Below are 15,247 nucleotides of genomic sequence, written 5' to 3'. Positions count from 1 at the left end.
GTGTAGCTGGAGTTGAGTCAGTTGAGTCCCTTGCAGCCTGATGGATCATTCTGCTTCCCCGGAGATTTCTCACGCCACAGCCGCTGAAGAATGGACAAACATCCTACGCAGACGGAGGACTGCATCCGGCGTCCTCTGATCCACTGAATCTACATACTCCGTACGCACGGCACGATCGATGAATTGTCCGATAAATCGCAAATCCAGCAAGGATCCTCTCCTGACCGGTAACCGACGGTCGATCCCCGACGTTTTCTGTCAGGATTTTGGCTGATTCCAAGCAGGAATACCGCATCAAACCGGACAATACGGACGATAATAAGGATCGTCCTCCGTCCGTGGATAGACGTGGATATACCCGACTGTGTACGTAAGCGAGTAATAGTGCTGCATATCATATCCACTATTCTCAAGAACCATTAATCAATTTTCTCTGCAGTGTATGGAGTACCGAGTCCAGAGTATCGTTGATATCCTGCTCAATAATGGAGATCTGAATTGAATCCGTCGACTGCGTGGAGAATCCATCCCATCGGTTCAACCTCCACAACCTCAGACTTGAATTGCCTCAGCTGGAACGGCTCCCTCTTCCGCCGCTAGTTTCGCCCTAGTCACGATGGCTTCGTTTGTCGTAAAGTACGTACGGTACGGAGTACACAGTCTGCAGCAGACCTACACACCTCGGGCATTTCCTCCAATCTTCCTCCTCTCATCCCTTTGAAACGCCCGCCCCAGGATCAAAACCCCGACCCAATCCTGGGCCCAGGTCCATTTTTCTGCACATGCTGCCATGGCTGGTGGAATCTCCCGGCACCAGAAAACGTTAAAGTTTATGTGGCCTCAGATATGGATTTCGGTTACACCTTCGGGTGTGGACTATACCGTCATATGAAAGATCTTCTTCCGCATCTCCTTCGTACCAGTATCCAGTACCACGCTGTAGGAAGTATGCCGTACTAAAAGCATCCACACATCCACAAATAATCCTCCGCCTAGACTACAGTAAGAATAGCTACCCACTGCACCTGAATCGTGCCTCTCGCCATGTCCCGACCGGCACCAAAGCCCCGACCCTTCACAGAACCATGGATCATACAGTGGCAAGATCGCGTGCAAGGTAAAACCCTACTTTTCTCCCCGGATTACCAATTCCAGTCATCGATTGGTGCCCTACAATACAAACAGAAACCCTTCCAGCTGTCGGGGTCTCAAATCCCCCGAGGTCATGAACTGACCAGGAGTTCGACCCCTCCCTTGGGTGCAACTAACTCGACCCTCGCCGGTCATCGCCCATCCTCGATGCAGCTTGCTTCGGACCGTGGACCTCGCCAGACGACGCCGCGCCGCCATCGAACTGGGTCCAGAGCCGTCCTCGGCGCCTCTCGCGACCTGTCAACGGCTATCCAGGCCTAGCCCGGCGGACGTTGGGTGGACTGTGCAGACATGATCCACCGTCCGGTCAATCTTCCACAAAACGGGTAGTCAACGACCCGATTAAGATTGCGACAGACACCATGTCCGCCCAATGGTGCCGCATCGAGCGTCCATCCTTGCCAGAACGTCCGCCTGAAACAGTCGTGAAACTCGTCGTCTCTTAGTCGAAGACGGTGTGGCCGCTAGCACCGACTAACCCATTGCCGCGGAGTCTCGCCGGCAACGATGACTTTCGAGATATCTCCATGGCCAGATCAAACCGCTGCCGTTTCGGGCGCTGCTCGTGTTCGACTCGTCAGACTCCAGTTACGATATACTTGTGACAGGTAGGCTTGGGCCAGTTTCAAAGTGTTTGTTAATGCAAGGTACTTTGGGGCATCAGTTGACCAGCTCCTCTTGAACTGGAGGGATAAAAGTAAATGACTGACTCGTTGGGAATGACTCGTTGCGGTCTTCTGCGCCGCGCATTGATCATCTGCGATGCAAGGCGCACGCACGTCCTGCGCAGCGGATCTTCCGTAGATAAGTCGACACTCCGGGATTTGGCTATCTGATATATCATTCATTCTCGGGGATCCGGAAGCAACACGACCAACCGGGATTTATAGCCGTCCAGTATCCTGGAGAAGACGAGAAACTCAATCCTTGATAGTTCATGCTGGGGATACAGGATCAGTGCACGTCCAGCTCGGACATACCTTCTGTCTGCGCTGGAACCGCTCGTGTCTACTGGTTCGACCAGGGCTACGGAGATGAGATCATTGTTCGCTTGTGATATGCCCTACCAGTTCCCCGTATTTGTGTTAGACTTTGAGATGCCTTGCAGACGGGTCGTTCGTCACATGGCGTCATAGCAAAGGATTACGAACAGTCATCACCGATCGTCGCAATTGTCAAACTCGTCGTTCTGATATTTGTCTTGCCATGTAAGAACTGGTATAGGTAGGTTGGTACATACATACCTTACGTACAGCCGCCATAGCTCGACGTCCAATGCAATTTGCCATGTTCTGGAAAGCCGTGGGGAGGAGCCCCGCCTGTAAAGTACCCTTTGCCACCTCCAACACCCAATTGTGAGCTTCTCCAAAACCCTCGTTGGAATGGAAGTTTTCTGGAAATTCCTAGTCAGGCACACTGTGGATAGCTTACGCGCGAACCATCGGTTGAATGCTTGACGCCCAGGGTTGCTCTCCAACCCTCAAACCTCCGGCGGGGGATGCACCCTGCGTGCGTACAGAATATACCCGGGCAACCCGGACACCCCTATCAGATTGAACAGCTGCCTTGATCCTTCGCTTGACCCTCCCGGCTCGTGAACATGTCTCATCGAAAACAAACCGGCAAACCTTGCTTTCATACATTCCAAATCGCAGCGAGCCTAAAATTGAGACGGCGGATTCTGACGTACCAATCCCATGGATCGAAACTAAAACACACTACTTGGGTTATCCACCGTTTGCCACGTTTCCCAGTCCCATTAGGCGGATCGATAGGGACGGATCTCCCACACACTAAGGCATGTCGGATGTGACGCCCAGCGGAGGCATGCATGAACTATGTCGCTATGGCTGCGAACTATTGATCCGATCCGATGGGACGGGGTGCGTCAATCTCAGGGCCTCCCGCCGAATGGAGATTTTCTCCTCCATACAGCCTACGGGGTCTGCTGTTCGACGGTGACGAGCGGAATACGCATCAGACCGCCGTGCGTACAAACTCTGTCTGAGACGCAGTCCATTTGTCAGTGATGCGCGGATTATTGGCTATGAGGTTTGTCTACGTGAAACAGGCTGGGCATGGCTCAGCTGAGTGCTCTCGTACGGAGAATCCGTACGGCGTATGGTGTAGATGAAATCGATAGCCATGTCTGTCCGATCTCCGATCTCCCGTCTCATCGCCCTATGGGAGGTTTTCTTGGGCTTGTGTCCGTCGCTTAGCTAGCCCGTTCAGGGTGATCCATGACCCACCGGAATCTTGTAGCCGTGGGGGTATCAGCAGCAGATTGGAATGTCTGCGTACGGCGTCGGATTAGGGGAGTTGATGTGGTCGGATTCTGTGCGTAGAATTGACGGTAAGCTGAGGCTCTTACTATTGCGTGGTTGCTGATGCATATCACTTGGTGAGTGCACGGATCAAAGCGTACTCCGTACGCCGTATGGGTCTACGCAGTAGAGCAAGGAAGAAGAAAAGGTAGTCAGCTGTTAAGATGAATTCTCTTGAAGCCATACTGCGTATACTGCATGAGTCAATTTCATAGCTAGGTAAGTCTCATGGGAATGCGTCTACTCGGGCCATTCTACCCAGACAGGATTTCCGATATCCATCTGTGCCGTCGCAGAGGTCGGGATATCTTACCCCGAAGTATCTGAAAACTCTGCGTGTGAACCACAGCAGCTATCTTGAGAACTATCAGAAGTCAAGGTATCTGCATATATCCGCATATATCTGCATACTCCAGAATCCACAGAACGATAGCGATGAACCATGGAATATAGAATAGGACCTAGACATCGGTCGTGGCCGTCAACGTGTGTTCTCCTCGTGGTCTCGGACCGGATGATTCGGGGGCATCCGCCGCTGATCGCTATCGGCTCACTGCGGTACGGCGTACACGGCGTCAAGAACGTCCTGCATACTCCAGACCACCAGGAAGTACTCTCGGGCTCTTGCTCAAGGAATGTAAGTCTCTGTCTATGTCCAACTGCGTAGAATGTTTGTGCGGTTTGCACGGCCTACACCGGATGTCCCCGAAATGGAAGGCAGGCTTAGGTAATCCGGGCGGCGGAAAATCCGCGAAGGGGAAAGTTTGTTCCCAACATCTCCGAGACGGTTGAAAGATAACAGCTTCATCTTCCTCCCCTCTCCCTCTCCTCCCCTCCATATTTCCCGTCAATTGGGCCTCATCTCCACATCATCATGCTGTTCCGTGCTGCCTGGGCCCGTCAGGCCGCCCCTCTGAGGCGTCAGGCTTTTGCTCCTATCGCCCGTCGTTCCGTCACCACCGACGCCGCTTCGGCGCATGCTGAAAATATCCCCCAGGTTTGTTGAGACCCCCCAAGAAGCCTCGATTCGCCCTGGATTGTCGTCTCCGTACGGTCATGCTGACGCGATCCCCCTCCCTGTCTAGGAAGATGACAAGCCTTTCACCGTGCAGCTCTCCGACGAGAGTTTCGAGACTTACGAGATCGACCCTCCTCCGTACAGCCTGGAGGTGACCAAGAAGGAGCTGAAGCAGATGTACTACGACATGGTTGCTGTCAGGTATGCAGATTCGGGCCCTTTGCTTCCCGCGCATCCGCTCTTTCCCCGGTTCTAACCCCTTTGTTTCCGCTGCAGACGTATGGAGATGGCCGCCGATCGTCTTTACAAGGAGAAGAAGATCAGAGGTTTCTGCCATCTGTCCACCGGTCAGGAGGCTGTCGCCACCGGTATCGAGCATGCCATCACCCGCGATGACAAGGTCATCACCGCCTACCGGTGCCACGGTTTCGCCCTGATGCGCGGCGGTACCGTCCGCTCCATCATCGGTGAGCTGCTCGGCCGTCGCGAGGGTATCGCCTACGGCAAGGGTGGTTCCATGCACATGTTCGCCCCCAACTTCTACGGCGGTAACGGTATCGTCGGTGCCCAGGTTCCCGTCGGTGCCGGTCTGGCGTTCGCCCAGCAGTACAACGAGCAGCCCAACACCTCCATCGTCCTCTACGGTGACGGTGCCTCCAACCAGGGTCAGGTCTTTGAGGCTTTCAACATGGCCAAGCTCTGGAAGCTCCCCGCCCTGTTCGGCTGTGAGAGTAAGTTGTTGAGCCCATACTCCCCCGGGAACAGACAGTAGAACGTGGCTAACAGCCAACAGACAACAAGTACGGTATGGGTACCTCCGCCGCTCGCTCCTCCGCCTTGACCGAGTACTACAAGCGTGGTCAGTACATCCCCGGTATCAAGGTCAACGGCATGGACGTCCTCGCCACCAAGGCCGCCGTCAAGTACGCCAAGGACTACGCGGTCGCCGGCAATGGACCCCTCGTCTTCGAGTATGTCACCTACCGGTACGGCGGTCACTCCATGTCCGACCCCGGTACCACCTACCGTAGCCGTGAGGAGATCCAGCGCATGCGCAGCACCCACGACCCCATCGCCGGTCTCAAGCAGAAGATCCTCGACTGGAACGTCATGGCCGAGGACGAGCTCAAGGCCCTCGACAAGGCCGCCCGCGCCCACGTCGATGAGGAGGTCGCCATCGCCGAGAAGATGGCCGTCCCCGACAACACCTCTCGCATCCTCTTCGAGGACATCTACGTCCGTGGCAGCGAGCCCCGCTGGATGAGAGGCCGCACCGTCGACGAGACCTTCTACTACTAGAGGCTCGACGCGGGGTGGGACGTTGAGATTGGTGCTTCAGGCGTGTTGTAGGAACGGTTGAGGGTATAAAAGATCAAACTGCTATGCAGCATACCATGCACGTTTTATTTGTAATTTAGCCAGGAATCTATGTTTGCATTCGTCTCCTATAGCGTTAGGAATATAACTCTGGAGATTTCGTTCGGAGTATCAGTATGCATCATGCACTCTGCACTTTCAGTCTATCGCAATTAGGGGGTATCTATACATGAAGCCGAAACAGAAACAAAGGGTATAAGAAAATCACGCCGGCTCCTGCCGCAACATCTCTAGAATCATCTCCTGCGTCCGCTGCACCGAGTCCAGCTTCTCCTCCAGCGCCGCGCGATCCTTCTCCAGCTCATTCCGCCACTCCGCCCGCATCTCCTGCCGGATCTCCTGCTTGAGTCTCTCGATCGCCGTCGCCGACAGCCCGCCGCTCCCCGCATCATCGCCATTCGGGGTGCGCGTGCGCGTGCCGGCGCGCCCACCCAGGTTCGAAGCCACCGACGCAACAACCGGCGACGACCGGGGCTCCGAGCCCGCCGCATCCAGATGGCGATTCAGCTTCCCCAACGTCTCCAGCATCGCCGACATCATACTGTTATTCTCCTTCCCGCCGGGGGTCGAGGACGCAGCCCCCGCCCCGGCCGGCGGAGCGGAAGCCACATGCGTTGTTGTCGTCGTCGGCTGATTCGAGAACATATTATCGAACCCAGGCGGCAACCGGATCGTGTTCTGCGGCGGGGCGGGAGCCCCGCCCTGCCCATGCTGAGCCGGAGACATCGACATCGACACCGACACGGTCGAACTCGGCGTCTCCCAGCTCGAGCCACCACCGCCGCCGCCAGCGCCAGCACCGACGGGAGGTGGTGCATTGTTGGTCCCCGCGGCAGACTCCCAAGGGCGATCCTTGCGCTTGCGGGGACGGCGCGAGTCGCGCTTCTCGATGCGTTTGGCCTCGGCGGCCTCCCAGCGCTGCCAGGTGGGGATCCAGGTGTCGATGGCGCGGCGCCAGCGCGGGTTGGCGACGTCGTCCGGGTCGACGGCGCCGCCGCCCTTCTCGCGCAGGTCATCGAGGAACTTGATGCGCTGTTTGGTCATGGACTCGACGCGGCGACGCACCGAGTGCCAGGAGTAGGGGTGGCCCTGGTCGCGGGTGAACTCGGCGGTGACGGCCATCCACCACTTGCAGAGGTTGCTGCGCTGGCCGAAGTCGGCGGCGTGGCGGTTGCAGATCTCGAACAGGCTGACTTCCTCCTTTGTCGTGAGGCGTTTGCCGTGTTTGCGCGGCGTGTCGCTGTCCGCGGCGAGGCCGGCGGGGAGGTCATCGTCGACGTCGTCGTCGTCCACATCGTTGCCGGTGATGGCAGCGTCGCTGGCTGTGGCGGACAGCGACGTGTTCTCGGGATCGCTGGTGACGGCGAGGCCGTCGCGGGTGGCTGGATTGTCGGATTGGTCGCTGGCGGAGGAGCTGGGGAGGGAGGTGTGGGCGTCTATGACGACGGCGACGGCGGGGTGCGGCTGCGTTGGGTTCTGCGCGGTGGAGGTGGAGGAGATGGGGGCTGGTGGCTGGCCTCCAGACACGGGAGCCGTGGTGTTGGAGAGTTGCAGGTTAGAGGACAGGCCATGGGGGTTGTTTGGCGTGCGGGACATCATCGAGGGGAGCCATCGTAGCTGGGGGACCTGATCGAGTCGGGGACCGGCAGGGGGAGGGAGAGCTGGAGAGGAGGTGTGGTTGGAGGCGCCATGCCAAGGATACATTGAGAGATGGTGGTGTGTAGAGGAGAAAATTGGAAGTTGTAAATGAAGTCGAAGTTGGAGTTGTTGATATGGTAAGAGGGTGAAATTCGCAGGAAGTCAATCTGCAATTTGCGGCGGTCAGGGCGATTTGCATGGTATTTTTCAACCGTCGGTAATATTACGCCCTACCGTATCAGGTGCCATACTTACGCCATACTTATGGATCTATATTAGCTCTACATGTTCTGCACGATTGGATTGTGATCATGAACTTCCGTGAGTGTAACCAACTAATAGTTACGGTAGCTGTATACAAGAGCGAAAGCACAAGATACCTACACTGCAGTACTCGCAACAGCGTGGCGACCCAACACGTTGGAGTATTGAACTTCCAATCCCTCGAACTTATCGTCCTCTCTCCAATCTCGAAGCACTTTGAAAAACGCGGGCGACCCTGCACCATAAGTTACATTTCGTCGGGCCTTCAAATTGTCGACATCGCCTTCATTGTTATAGTAGCCCGGTGTACATTCCTTTAGGAATGCCAAACGGGGTTTTCCCAGTTCCATGCAGGTTCCCACCCAACCGAGTTCTGCCTCAGCAGTAGGTTGCAGGGTAAGAATACCCTTCTTCAGTGCTCGGGATACTATATATGCAAAGTGTTCCGCTTGTTCGCTTGTTGCGTGAAGGAAATTCGGCGACAATGCAGCTTGGATGGCACTGACAAAGAAGCAATTAGGGAATCCTCTGCTCCCCCATCCATGCAAAGTTATATACCCGTCTTTCCATTTTGCTGAAGTCGTAAGTCCGTCCTTCCCATAAATCTCGAAACCACTGCGGTGGGACCATTCCGTTGCCAGTTCGAAGCCCGTGGCGTATACCAGGCAATCCACCTCGTACTCTACCCCATTCGCAACAATCCCACGTTCAGTCACTCGCTCAATACCTGTCCCTTTTGTGTCTACCAGCGTGACTGTTGGCAGATTAAATGTCTGGAGATATTCGTCATGAAAACACGGCCGCTTGCAGAATTGATTATACCATGGCTTAAGTGCTTCTGCTGTCGATTTATCATTGACGAGGCTGTCAACTCGAGCTCTGATAGACTCCATTTTTTGGTAATCTGCCATTTGCATTTTTGCTGCAGCTGCCGCAGCATCTGTACTACTCGACGCCGTCCCTGATCGAGTCAACAGCTTGCGAATGATATCGGTCCACCCGTCAGAGACCATGTCTTCCTCAGCGTACAGGCCGTTGACAAGATGGTCAAAATTGTCCATGCGGTCTCTTTGCCAGCCTTGCTTCAAGGACTGAGCCCATTCTGGATTTGTTGGGCGATTGTTTCGGACATCCACGCTGGATGGCGTTCGCTGGAACACGTACAGCTTCTTCGCCCATCTCCCCAGATGGGGGACAATCTGGACCGCTGTCGCACCAGTGCCGATGATAGCAACACGTTTGTGGGACAAATTCACAAGAGAGCCAGTATCATCACCCCCTGTGTATGCGTAGTCCCAGCGGGATGAGTGGAAACTGTGCCCTTGGAAACTATCCAGCCCGGGCACTCCTGGAAGCTTTGGACGATGGAGAGGGCCTGCAGCTGGAATCACAAAGCGCGTGCGGATATGATCCTCCCTATTAGTCTTCACGACCCACTGGGAGATAGCGTCATCCCAGTCCAGCCGCAGGACCTCGGTCTGAAACAAGGTCTTTGGATACAAGTTGAACTGCGTCCCAATACGTTCAGCATGGGCCCTCAGCTCATCCGCATGGCTGTACTTTTCGCTGGGGATATAACCAGTTTCCTCCAGAAGCGGCATGTAGATGTAGGACTCAATATCACATTGCGCCCCAGGATATCGGTTCCAGTACCTGCCAATCGGTCCAGTCAGAAGCTACTCCTATGGACGGTAGACTTATACGTACCATGTGCCACCAAAGTTCCCTGCTTTCTCAACGATTCGGAAGTTGTTGATACCCCGCTCCTGCAGCCGGACAGCACATAATAGACCTCCATATCCACCGCCGATAATAACCACATCATATTCTTGGTCGATGGCGTCCCGGCTGAAACCAGGCTCAACATACGGATCCGTTAGGTACTGCTGAGCAGTATGTGTTGCATCATGGATCAAGCGATATTGATTGATGCCACCATTACGTAGACGTTTGTCACGCTCCTCGATGTACTTCTGCTTCAGTCTCTCAACATCAAAGGCACTGAAGTTGGATTCCTCGTTGACTGTCTCCTGCTCAGCGGCCAGGTCCCGCTGCTCTGTCGATGGCAGTACAGAAGCCATTTGAATGCGGTAGTAGTTGAAAGAGAAGGAATAGAGGCGATTATTTACGAAGATATGTTTTAAGTCAGAACCTGACAGCAAGAGGGCTTGGGATATTGATAAGTAGGCTTAGAACGCTCTTTAAGAAATGTCTCTCCTCGATCTAACCTAGGTCATACTTCCAATGCAGGATTTTGGCTAATACTATCTCTGGCCACAGCCCTTGTTGTATTATGATCCCAAGAAGTCATACACTACTACCCCTCGTTTATGTGACATGCTCCTCCTCTTGGGAACGGGCCAGCCACTCAATATCCAAGGTGGAGGCGACAGTTTTACCGTTCCTCGGATCTTACTGAACCCCCGCGTTGCTTCTTACTTTACAGCCTCGGTCCAAATCTGTGGGTTAATAAAAGTATCCTTATAATAGACTCTAGGCATCTTGTGAGCCTCCGTCATAAGGAAACAAGTCGATCTCGAGTGGGTCCTTTATGCGTGAGGTTGTTAATAGCTTGCGGATGGTAGGCTTATTTAAAAATCCCCTAAGGCAGTGCATGTCCTCGATTGTTCACCTCTGTATATACACCTTTCAAGATAAACGAGATCAGAGCTGAGGACTAGGCCGAAGCCACCACACGTTGTTGTTCCAGATACCCGACTTCCCCGGCGACAAAATACCATTTGGATCGAGAGTGTCCTTCATTTTTCCATTGAACCGAACAGATACCGAGTTATTGAAGTCTAACTTGGACGCCAGATCATCCATGTAGGCCACATGAGTCCGGTAGGGCAGATACCCCTGTTCTGCGCCATCCCGGAAAAGGTTCTTGAAGAGGGAATGAATCTGTGCTTCTTCCCCGGGGGTGAAAATTACCAACTCAATACCAACCACGTAGCGCGGATACACATGGAAGTCGGCAAAAAAGTCGAAGTTAGCTTCAACAGTTCTCTGCTTTGCGGTTCGATACCACTCGTACAGTTCTCGGCCAGACGGCGGAATGATAGGGGAGTAGTCGATATGACATCCTCCTTTCTGGCCACGACTGTCCAAGATTGCGAGAGGAGCAAGCGTCGGAATTCCACTATGCGGAATCTCCTCTTCTTTTACTTCGGCCGCGGTGATGGCTTGTCCCGGTGAGCCCCGGAACTCGCGCCAGGTGATCTGTACTCCATCAATACAAGAGAAAGCACGCTCAATGGTCTTCAGTAGAGCCGGGAGCATTTCGACAGAGCCATAGAGGGAAAAATACGCCTTCCAAAATCCCAGTTTATATTTTGCATTGATCGCCTCCAGCACAGAATATGGAACATGCGAATGAGGCCTCATGTACTTCGAAATCTCGGCATGAACCTCGGGAATTTGAGACATCAAAGCGAGGCGAAAGATGTTAGCAATAGACGGTGAGTTCAGGATGATAGAGCGACGCATGAGGTCAGAAAGAGTTCCAACTAAAGGTACCAGGTCTGCCTCCTGTGGAACGCTGACTTCAATTGTGGCGTATGCCTCTGGTGCTGGTGTGATGTGGATTCCGATCTTGGTCACAATGCCTACGGAGTCAGCAATGATTTACCTTTCAAAGGGAGGGTATGTTACCCAAATTGGACTGGAAGAAAAGGCCGTCAAGTCCTGGACCGAAGCCACTGTTGAAGGGTCACGTTAATGACGTACAGTATAGACTGCCATCCGCGCACTCACCCCTTGTATAGCGGAAAAGTCTTGTTGTTGCTCATAGCTCCCATTCCTGTACGAAGCAACTCTCCATCCGGTAGAACGACTTCCATTCCGCACTGGGACTGGGAATGTTCGCCGTTAGGGGTGTAGCCGAAGCCACGGTCAACTGTGTTGCCCAGAACGGAACCCCATCCGATAGCAGGAACTGAGGGCCATAGGTGCAACCCTCTCCGTTGGATTTCGTTGAAAAGATCAAAAAATGATACTCCTGGCTCAACTATGGCGTAACCATATTCCTCGTTGACTTCCAGGATCTTCGTCATGCGGTGTAGATCCAATATCACGCATCCCTTGGTTACGGAGCCCGAGCCACCGTATCTATGAATTGTTAATCTAAGTTATAGTAGGAACACAAGGAAATGTAGATGCTATACCCAAGATTTTTTCCGCGTGAGACTGTCCACAGAGGAACTTTATGGACATTGGCCAGCTTCACGATTTCTTGGACGTGCTGGACTTCACTTGGTCGAACAGCACCGCTAGGCATATGGCTTTCTGTAGTAGAAAATGGGTCTCCGTAGGATTCTTGGCCTTGTGTGCCTTGCAAAGCGCCATGCTTTGATGTCCGCGATACGTTATCCTCCCCAACAATAGCGCTCGCTGCATCAAAGAAGCGACGCAGCACCTCGCGGTCAGGAATAGTACATTTCGAATCTTTCATTATGACTTTGTCCCAAAGGTTGCCAATAAATCCTTTCGTAGGCCACGGTTGATACAAATAGGAATAACATGGAGATGCGGCCAAATCCTCCACGCTATAAAGAATCCCCATCCACATACCTTACGGGTATATCGGGGAAGAATTGGTGGATGGCCTCGCTCCCTTAGTACACCAACTCCAACCCCACCTTGATAATCGAATATCATTTGTTACCGCTCGGGGCTTTCGGGGAACCCGGGGGAATGGGAGTCCCCCCACCAAACAACACGCATCATGATAAATACTCCAGTGGTAGACCGAAAAGCTGTATTATTTCAATTCTGTATAATCCACATATAATCTCTCGTGGAACATGGATACAAAACCAACCCTTTTTTTCCCTGATCGTCCTCAGTTCTCAGGCTTTATGAAGCCCTGTCGACTAGAGGGCGAAATCCAGGCCCTAGAGGTGCATGGGGAGATTCCAAATGATATCAATGGAACTTTCTACCGCGTTATGCCGGATCCTCAGCTGCCTCCATTCATCCAGGATGATCCCGTAAGGATGTTTCTACCACGAGTATTTGGGAAGACGAATAATACTAATGAATGGAGATAGTGGTTCAATGGCGATGGAAACATCAGCGCCTTTGAAATCAAAAACGGCTCTGTCTCCTTTCGTCAGCGCTATGTGAGAACAGAGAAATTCATGCGTGAGCGTGAAGCGAAGCGTGCCCTCATCGGTTAGGATTTGCTATGCTCTTATAGGTTTGCATTCCACTTACCAGGTTTGCAGGTAAATATCGAAACAAATACACGGACGCTGTGGAGTTCAAAGTTCGCACCACAGCAAATACTAATGTGGTCTATTTCAATGGCCAATTGCTAGCTTTGAAAGAAGACTCACATCCATATGCATTAGATCCCGTCTCTTTGGAGACGAAGGGTCTGTATGATTTTGATGGGCAGTTGCCGAGTGTAACATTCACGGCACACCCTAAATTCGACCCTGTTACCGGAGAGATGGTCTGCTTTGGATATGAAGCCAAAGGAGACGGGACTCCCGATGTTTGTTACTACAACGTTACTCCGGATGGGAGATTTACTGAAGTAGTCTGGCTGGTTTCTCCGGTTGTTGCCATGATCCATGACTTTGCCGTCACCGATAACTGGGTATGTCTCTATATCACAGGTGCTGAACCCAATGTCTTCTGGAACTAACTTACCATGACAGGTCCTCTTCCCCATAATCCCTCAGGTCTGCGATATTGAGAGGATGAAACAAGGTGGTGAGCATTGGCAGTGGAGCCCTGAGACTCCATTCTATATCGGCGTGCTCCCTCGGCGAGGTGCAAAGCCGTCCGACGTGAAGGTAAGTCCCTTGTTGGGTTCCTTATACTGATTCTTACGTTGATCTCTACAGTGGTTCCAATACAAAAACTCCTTCCCGGGCCATACAGCTAATGCATATGAGGACGAGTTCGGAAACATCCATATAGATCTCGGATTAAGTGAGAAGAATGTGTTCTTTTGGTGGCCTGATGCCCAGGGAAACGCGCCTGAGCCCAGTTCAATTCTATCCCAACTAGTCCGATTCACGATTAACCCAAAATCTGACGATCTTCATCTATCAACGCCGAAGGTGATTCAAAAGGACAATTCGGAGTTCTATCGCATCGATGACCGCTTCGCCACACATAGTTATCGTCACTGTTTCTTCGACCTTCTGGATCCAAGTTTAGGCACTGATTTCGCAGCAATTGGACCAAAAATGGGCGGCGGTTACCCGCTTTATAATTCCCTTGCTCATGTTGATGTTACAACCGGCTCAACTGAGATCTACTTCCCAGGTAAGACTCACATGGTACAGGAGCCGGTCTTCATCCCTCGAGTCGGCTCGACTACCGAAGGCGATGGCTACGTGTTGGCACTCGTCAACAACTACGATACGATGTCCAGTGAGTTACATCTGGTGGATACCAATGATTTTTCCAGAGCCAAGGCCATTATACTTCTTCCCATACGCTTACGCCAGGGTCTACATGGTAACTGGGTGGATGCGCGGGACCTTGCATAATGAGTTCTTGTTACTTCTTGTTTAAACTATGAATATGAGTTCCGTTATTGGTATGTTCACGAGGCGCAAACCTGTATAGTTTATGAGGTCACTAGCCCTTCAAGCACGTAGTGCAAGGCTACTCCGTCAGGAGCATTATTCACAAAACTTACAAGCGTTGGTTTCGAAATATTCGGGCTTCGTAGATGGCTTCAAGACAAGGGACACAGGATTTAGCAACCGCCTGTTTTTTAATTCGCTTCCCAATAACTTCGTACTGACTCCTTGCTAGTCTAGTTTCAGAGTTTATATACAATGAATTGTTGCTATCGTATACCGGCCAACACCACGCTCCCCAACCTCCACTGGTGACCCATCTATATAACTCCGTAGGCCCAAATGGGACTATTATACTTTCTGATCTCTCTTCTGCAAAAATATGGCCTCCGCAGTGGTACACACATTCCCTTGGGCGTCCTCAATCTCAGCAAAGACATAGATCTTGCGGCCCTCAACTTTCGATATCCGAGACGTAGCAATAACCACGTCTGCCGGCACAAGCACCGGCCTATGATACGACAAATTCAGAGCGACTGTGAACATTCCCTTGCCGCCATCCATCCGCGTCGTACCAATTAGCGTTCCTGTCACCTGGTCCATGACCACCGACAGAAACCCACCGTGCGCAATGCCCTGCTGGCCTGCCACCCCGCCCCCGAGCTGGAGAAATAGATAGCCGCGATGTGCGGCCACATCATGCGCGAGATCCGGGGGCGGCGATTGCCTAACGAAAAAAGACTTCAGAACGCCGTTGTTGGAGGTAAGAGTTTGGTTGAAGAGCGGATTTGGGTGTGCGGACTGGTATCCGCTGGCCACTGGTTCGAGCACAATGTGTGGATTTGAGAGCAAAGCGTCACATTTTGGGTGCGTGCGGAAGTAATCGAGAACTTGGTCGGCGTCCATTGTTGAAGTTGAGTGATTTTCTT

General features: G+C 52.7%; 6 protein-coding genes across 6 annotated transcripts; 2 read left to right on the top strand and 4 right to left on the bottom strand.

Annotated features, from left to right (window-relative positions):
- The first annotated feature begins 4,262 nt into the window (after positions 1 to 4,262).
- On the top strand, positions 4,263 to 5,995 carry BDV59DRAFT_181597 (pyruvate dehydrogenase (acetyl-transferring) subunit E1 alpha). The gene is made up of 4 exons (XM_073690261.1): positions 4,263 to 4,473; positions 4,562 to 4,695; positions 4,771 to 5,225; positions 5,288 to 5,995. The coding sequence occupies exons 1-4, from the start codon at positions 4,351 to 4,353 to the stop codon at positions 5,791 to 5,793; spliced, it is 1,218 nt and encodes a 405-aa protein (XP_073546472.1). The 5' UTR covers positions 4,263 to 4,350; the 3' UTR covers positions 5,794 to 5,995.
- A 4-nt stretch (positions 5,996 to 5,999) lies between these two features.
- On the bottom strand, positions 6,000 to 7,803 carry BDV59DRAFT_62732 (uncharacterized protein). The gene has a single exon (XM_073696788.1). It carries the CDS (start codon positions 7,573 to 7,575, stop codon positions 6,076 to 6,078), a length of 1,500 nt encoding a protein of 499 aa, XP_073546471.1. The 5' UTR covers positions 7,576 to 7,803; the 3' UTR covers positions 6,000 to 6,075.
- BDV59DRAFT_194143 (flavin-containing monooxygenase) lies at positions 7,791 to 9,854 on the bottom strand (the record flags this gene model as incomplete). The annotated part of the gene is made up of 3 exons (XM_073692341.1): positions 7,791 to 7,844; positions 7,944 to 9,426; positions 9,481 to 9,854. 3 exons carry the CDS (start codon positions 9,852 to 9,854, stop codon positions 7,791 to 7,793), a joined length of 1,911 nt encoding a protein of 636 aa, XP_073546470.1.
- Positions 9,855 to 10,437: 583 nt separating this feature from the next.
- Positions 10,438 to 12,226, bottom strand: BDV59DRAFT_208892 (FAD-binding oxidoreductase; the record flags this gene model as incomplete). Its single annotated transcript, XM_073695292.1, has 4 exons — positions 10,438 to 11,381; positions 11,428 to 11,474; positions 11,530 to 11,883; positions 11,940 to 12,226. 4 exons carry the CDS (start codon positions 12,224 to 12,226, stop codon positions 10,438 to 10,440), a joined length of 1,632 nt encoding a protein of 543 aa, XP_073546469.1.
- Positions 12,227 to 12,554: 328 nt separating this feature from the next.
- Positions 12,555 to 14,282, top strand: BDV59DRAFT_208890 (carotenoid oxygenase family protein; the record flags this gene model as incomplete). The annotated part of the gene is made up of 5 exons (XM_073695291.1): positions 12,555 to 12,764; positions 12,825 to 12,948; positions 13,002 to 13,378; positions 13,440 to 13,577; positions 13,629 to 14,282. Exons 1-5 carry the CDS (start codon positions 12,579 to 12,581, stop codon positions 14,280 to 14,282), a joined length of 1,479 nt encoding a protein of 492 aa, XP_073546468.1. The 5' UTR covers positions 12,555 to 12,578.
- A 387-nt stretch (positions 14,283 to 14,669) lies between these two features.
- Positions 14,670 to 15,224, bottom strand: BDV59DRAFT_203300 (PaaI family thioesterase; the record flags this gene model as incomplete). Its single annotated transcript, XM_073694242.1, has 1 exon — positions 14,670 to 15,224. One exon carries the CDS (start codon positions 15,222 to 15,224, stop codon positions 14,670 to 14,672), a length of 555 nt encoding a protein of 184 aa, XP_073546467.1.
- Between the last annotated feature and the right edge of the window lie 23 nt (positions 15,225 to 15,247).

This window comes from Aspergillus ambiguus (assembly GCF_047715705.1).
Source record: "Aspergillus ambiguus strain CBS 117.58 unplaced genomic scaffold BDV59scaffold_23, whole genome shotgun sequence".
NCBI classification, from domain to species: Eukaryota; Fungi; Ascomycota; class Eurotiomycetes; order Eurotiales; family Aspergillaceae; genus Aspergillus; species Aspergillus ambiguus.
The sequence above is the reverse complement of the archived record's forward strand: the minus strand, read 5'-3'. Positions and strand labels throughout refer to the sequence as shown.

Excerpts from the sequence above, each read along its gene's own strand:
- BDV59DRAFT_62732 (XM_073696788.1), bottom strand. The coding sequence starts at position 7,575 with ATGTATCCTTGGCATGGCGCCTCCAACCACACCTCCTCTCCAGCTCTC.
- BDV59DRAFT_181597 (XM_073690261.1), top strand. The coding sequence starts at position 4,351 with ATGCTGTTCCGTGCTGCCTGGGCCCGTCAGGCCGCCCCTCTGAGGCGT. Across the intron at positions 4,474-4,561 it reads ATGCTGAAAATATCCCCCAG|GAAGATGACAAGCCTTTCAC; the intron begins GTTTGTTGAGAC and ends CTCCCTGTCTAG. Across the intron at positions 4,696-4,770 it reads TACGACATGGTTGCTGTCAG|ACGTATGGAGATGGCCGCCG; the intron begins GTATGCAGATTC and ends TTTCCGCTGCAG.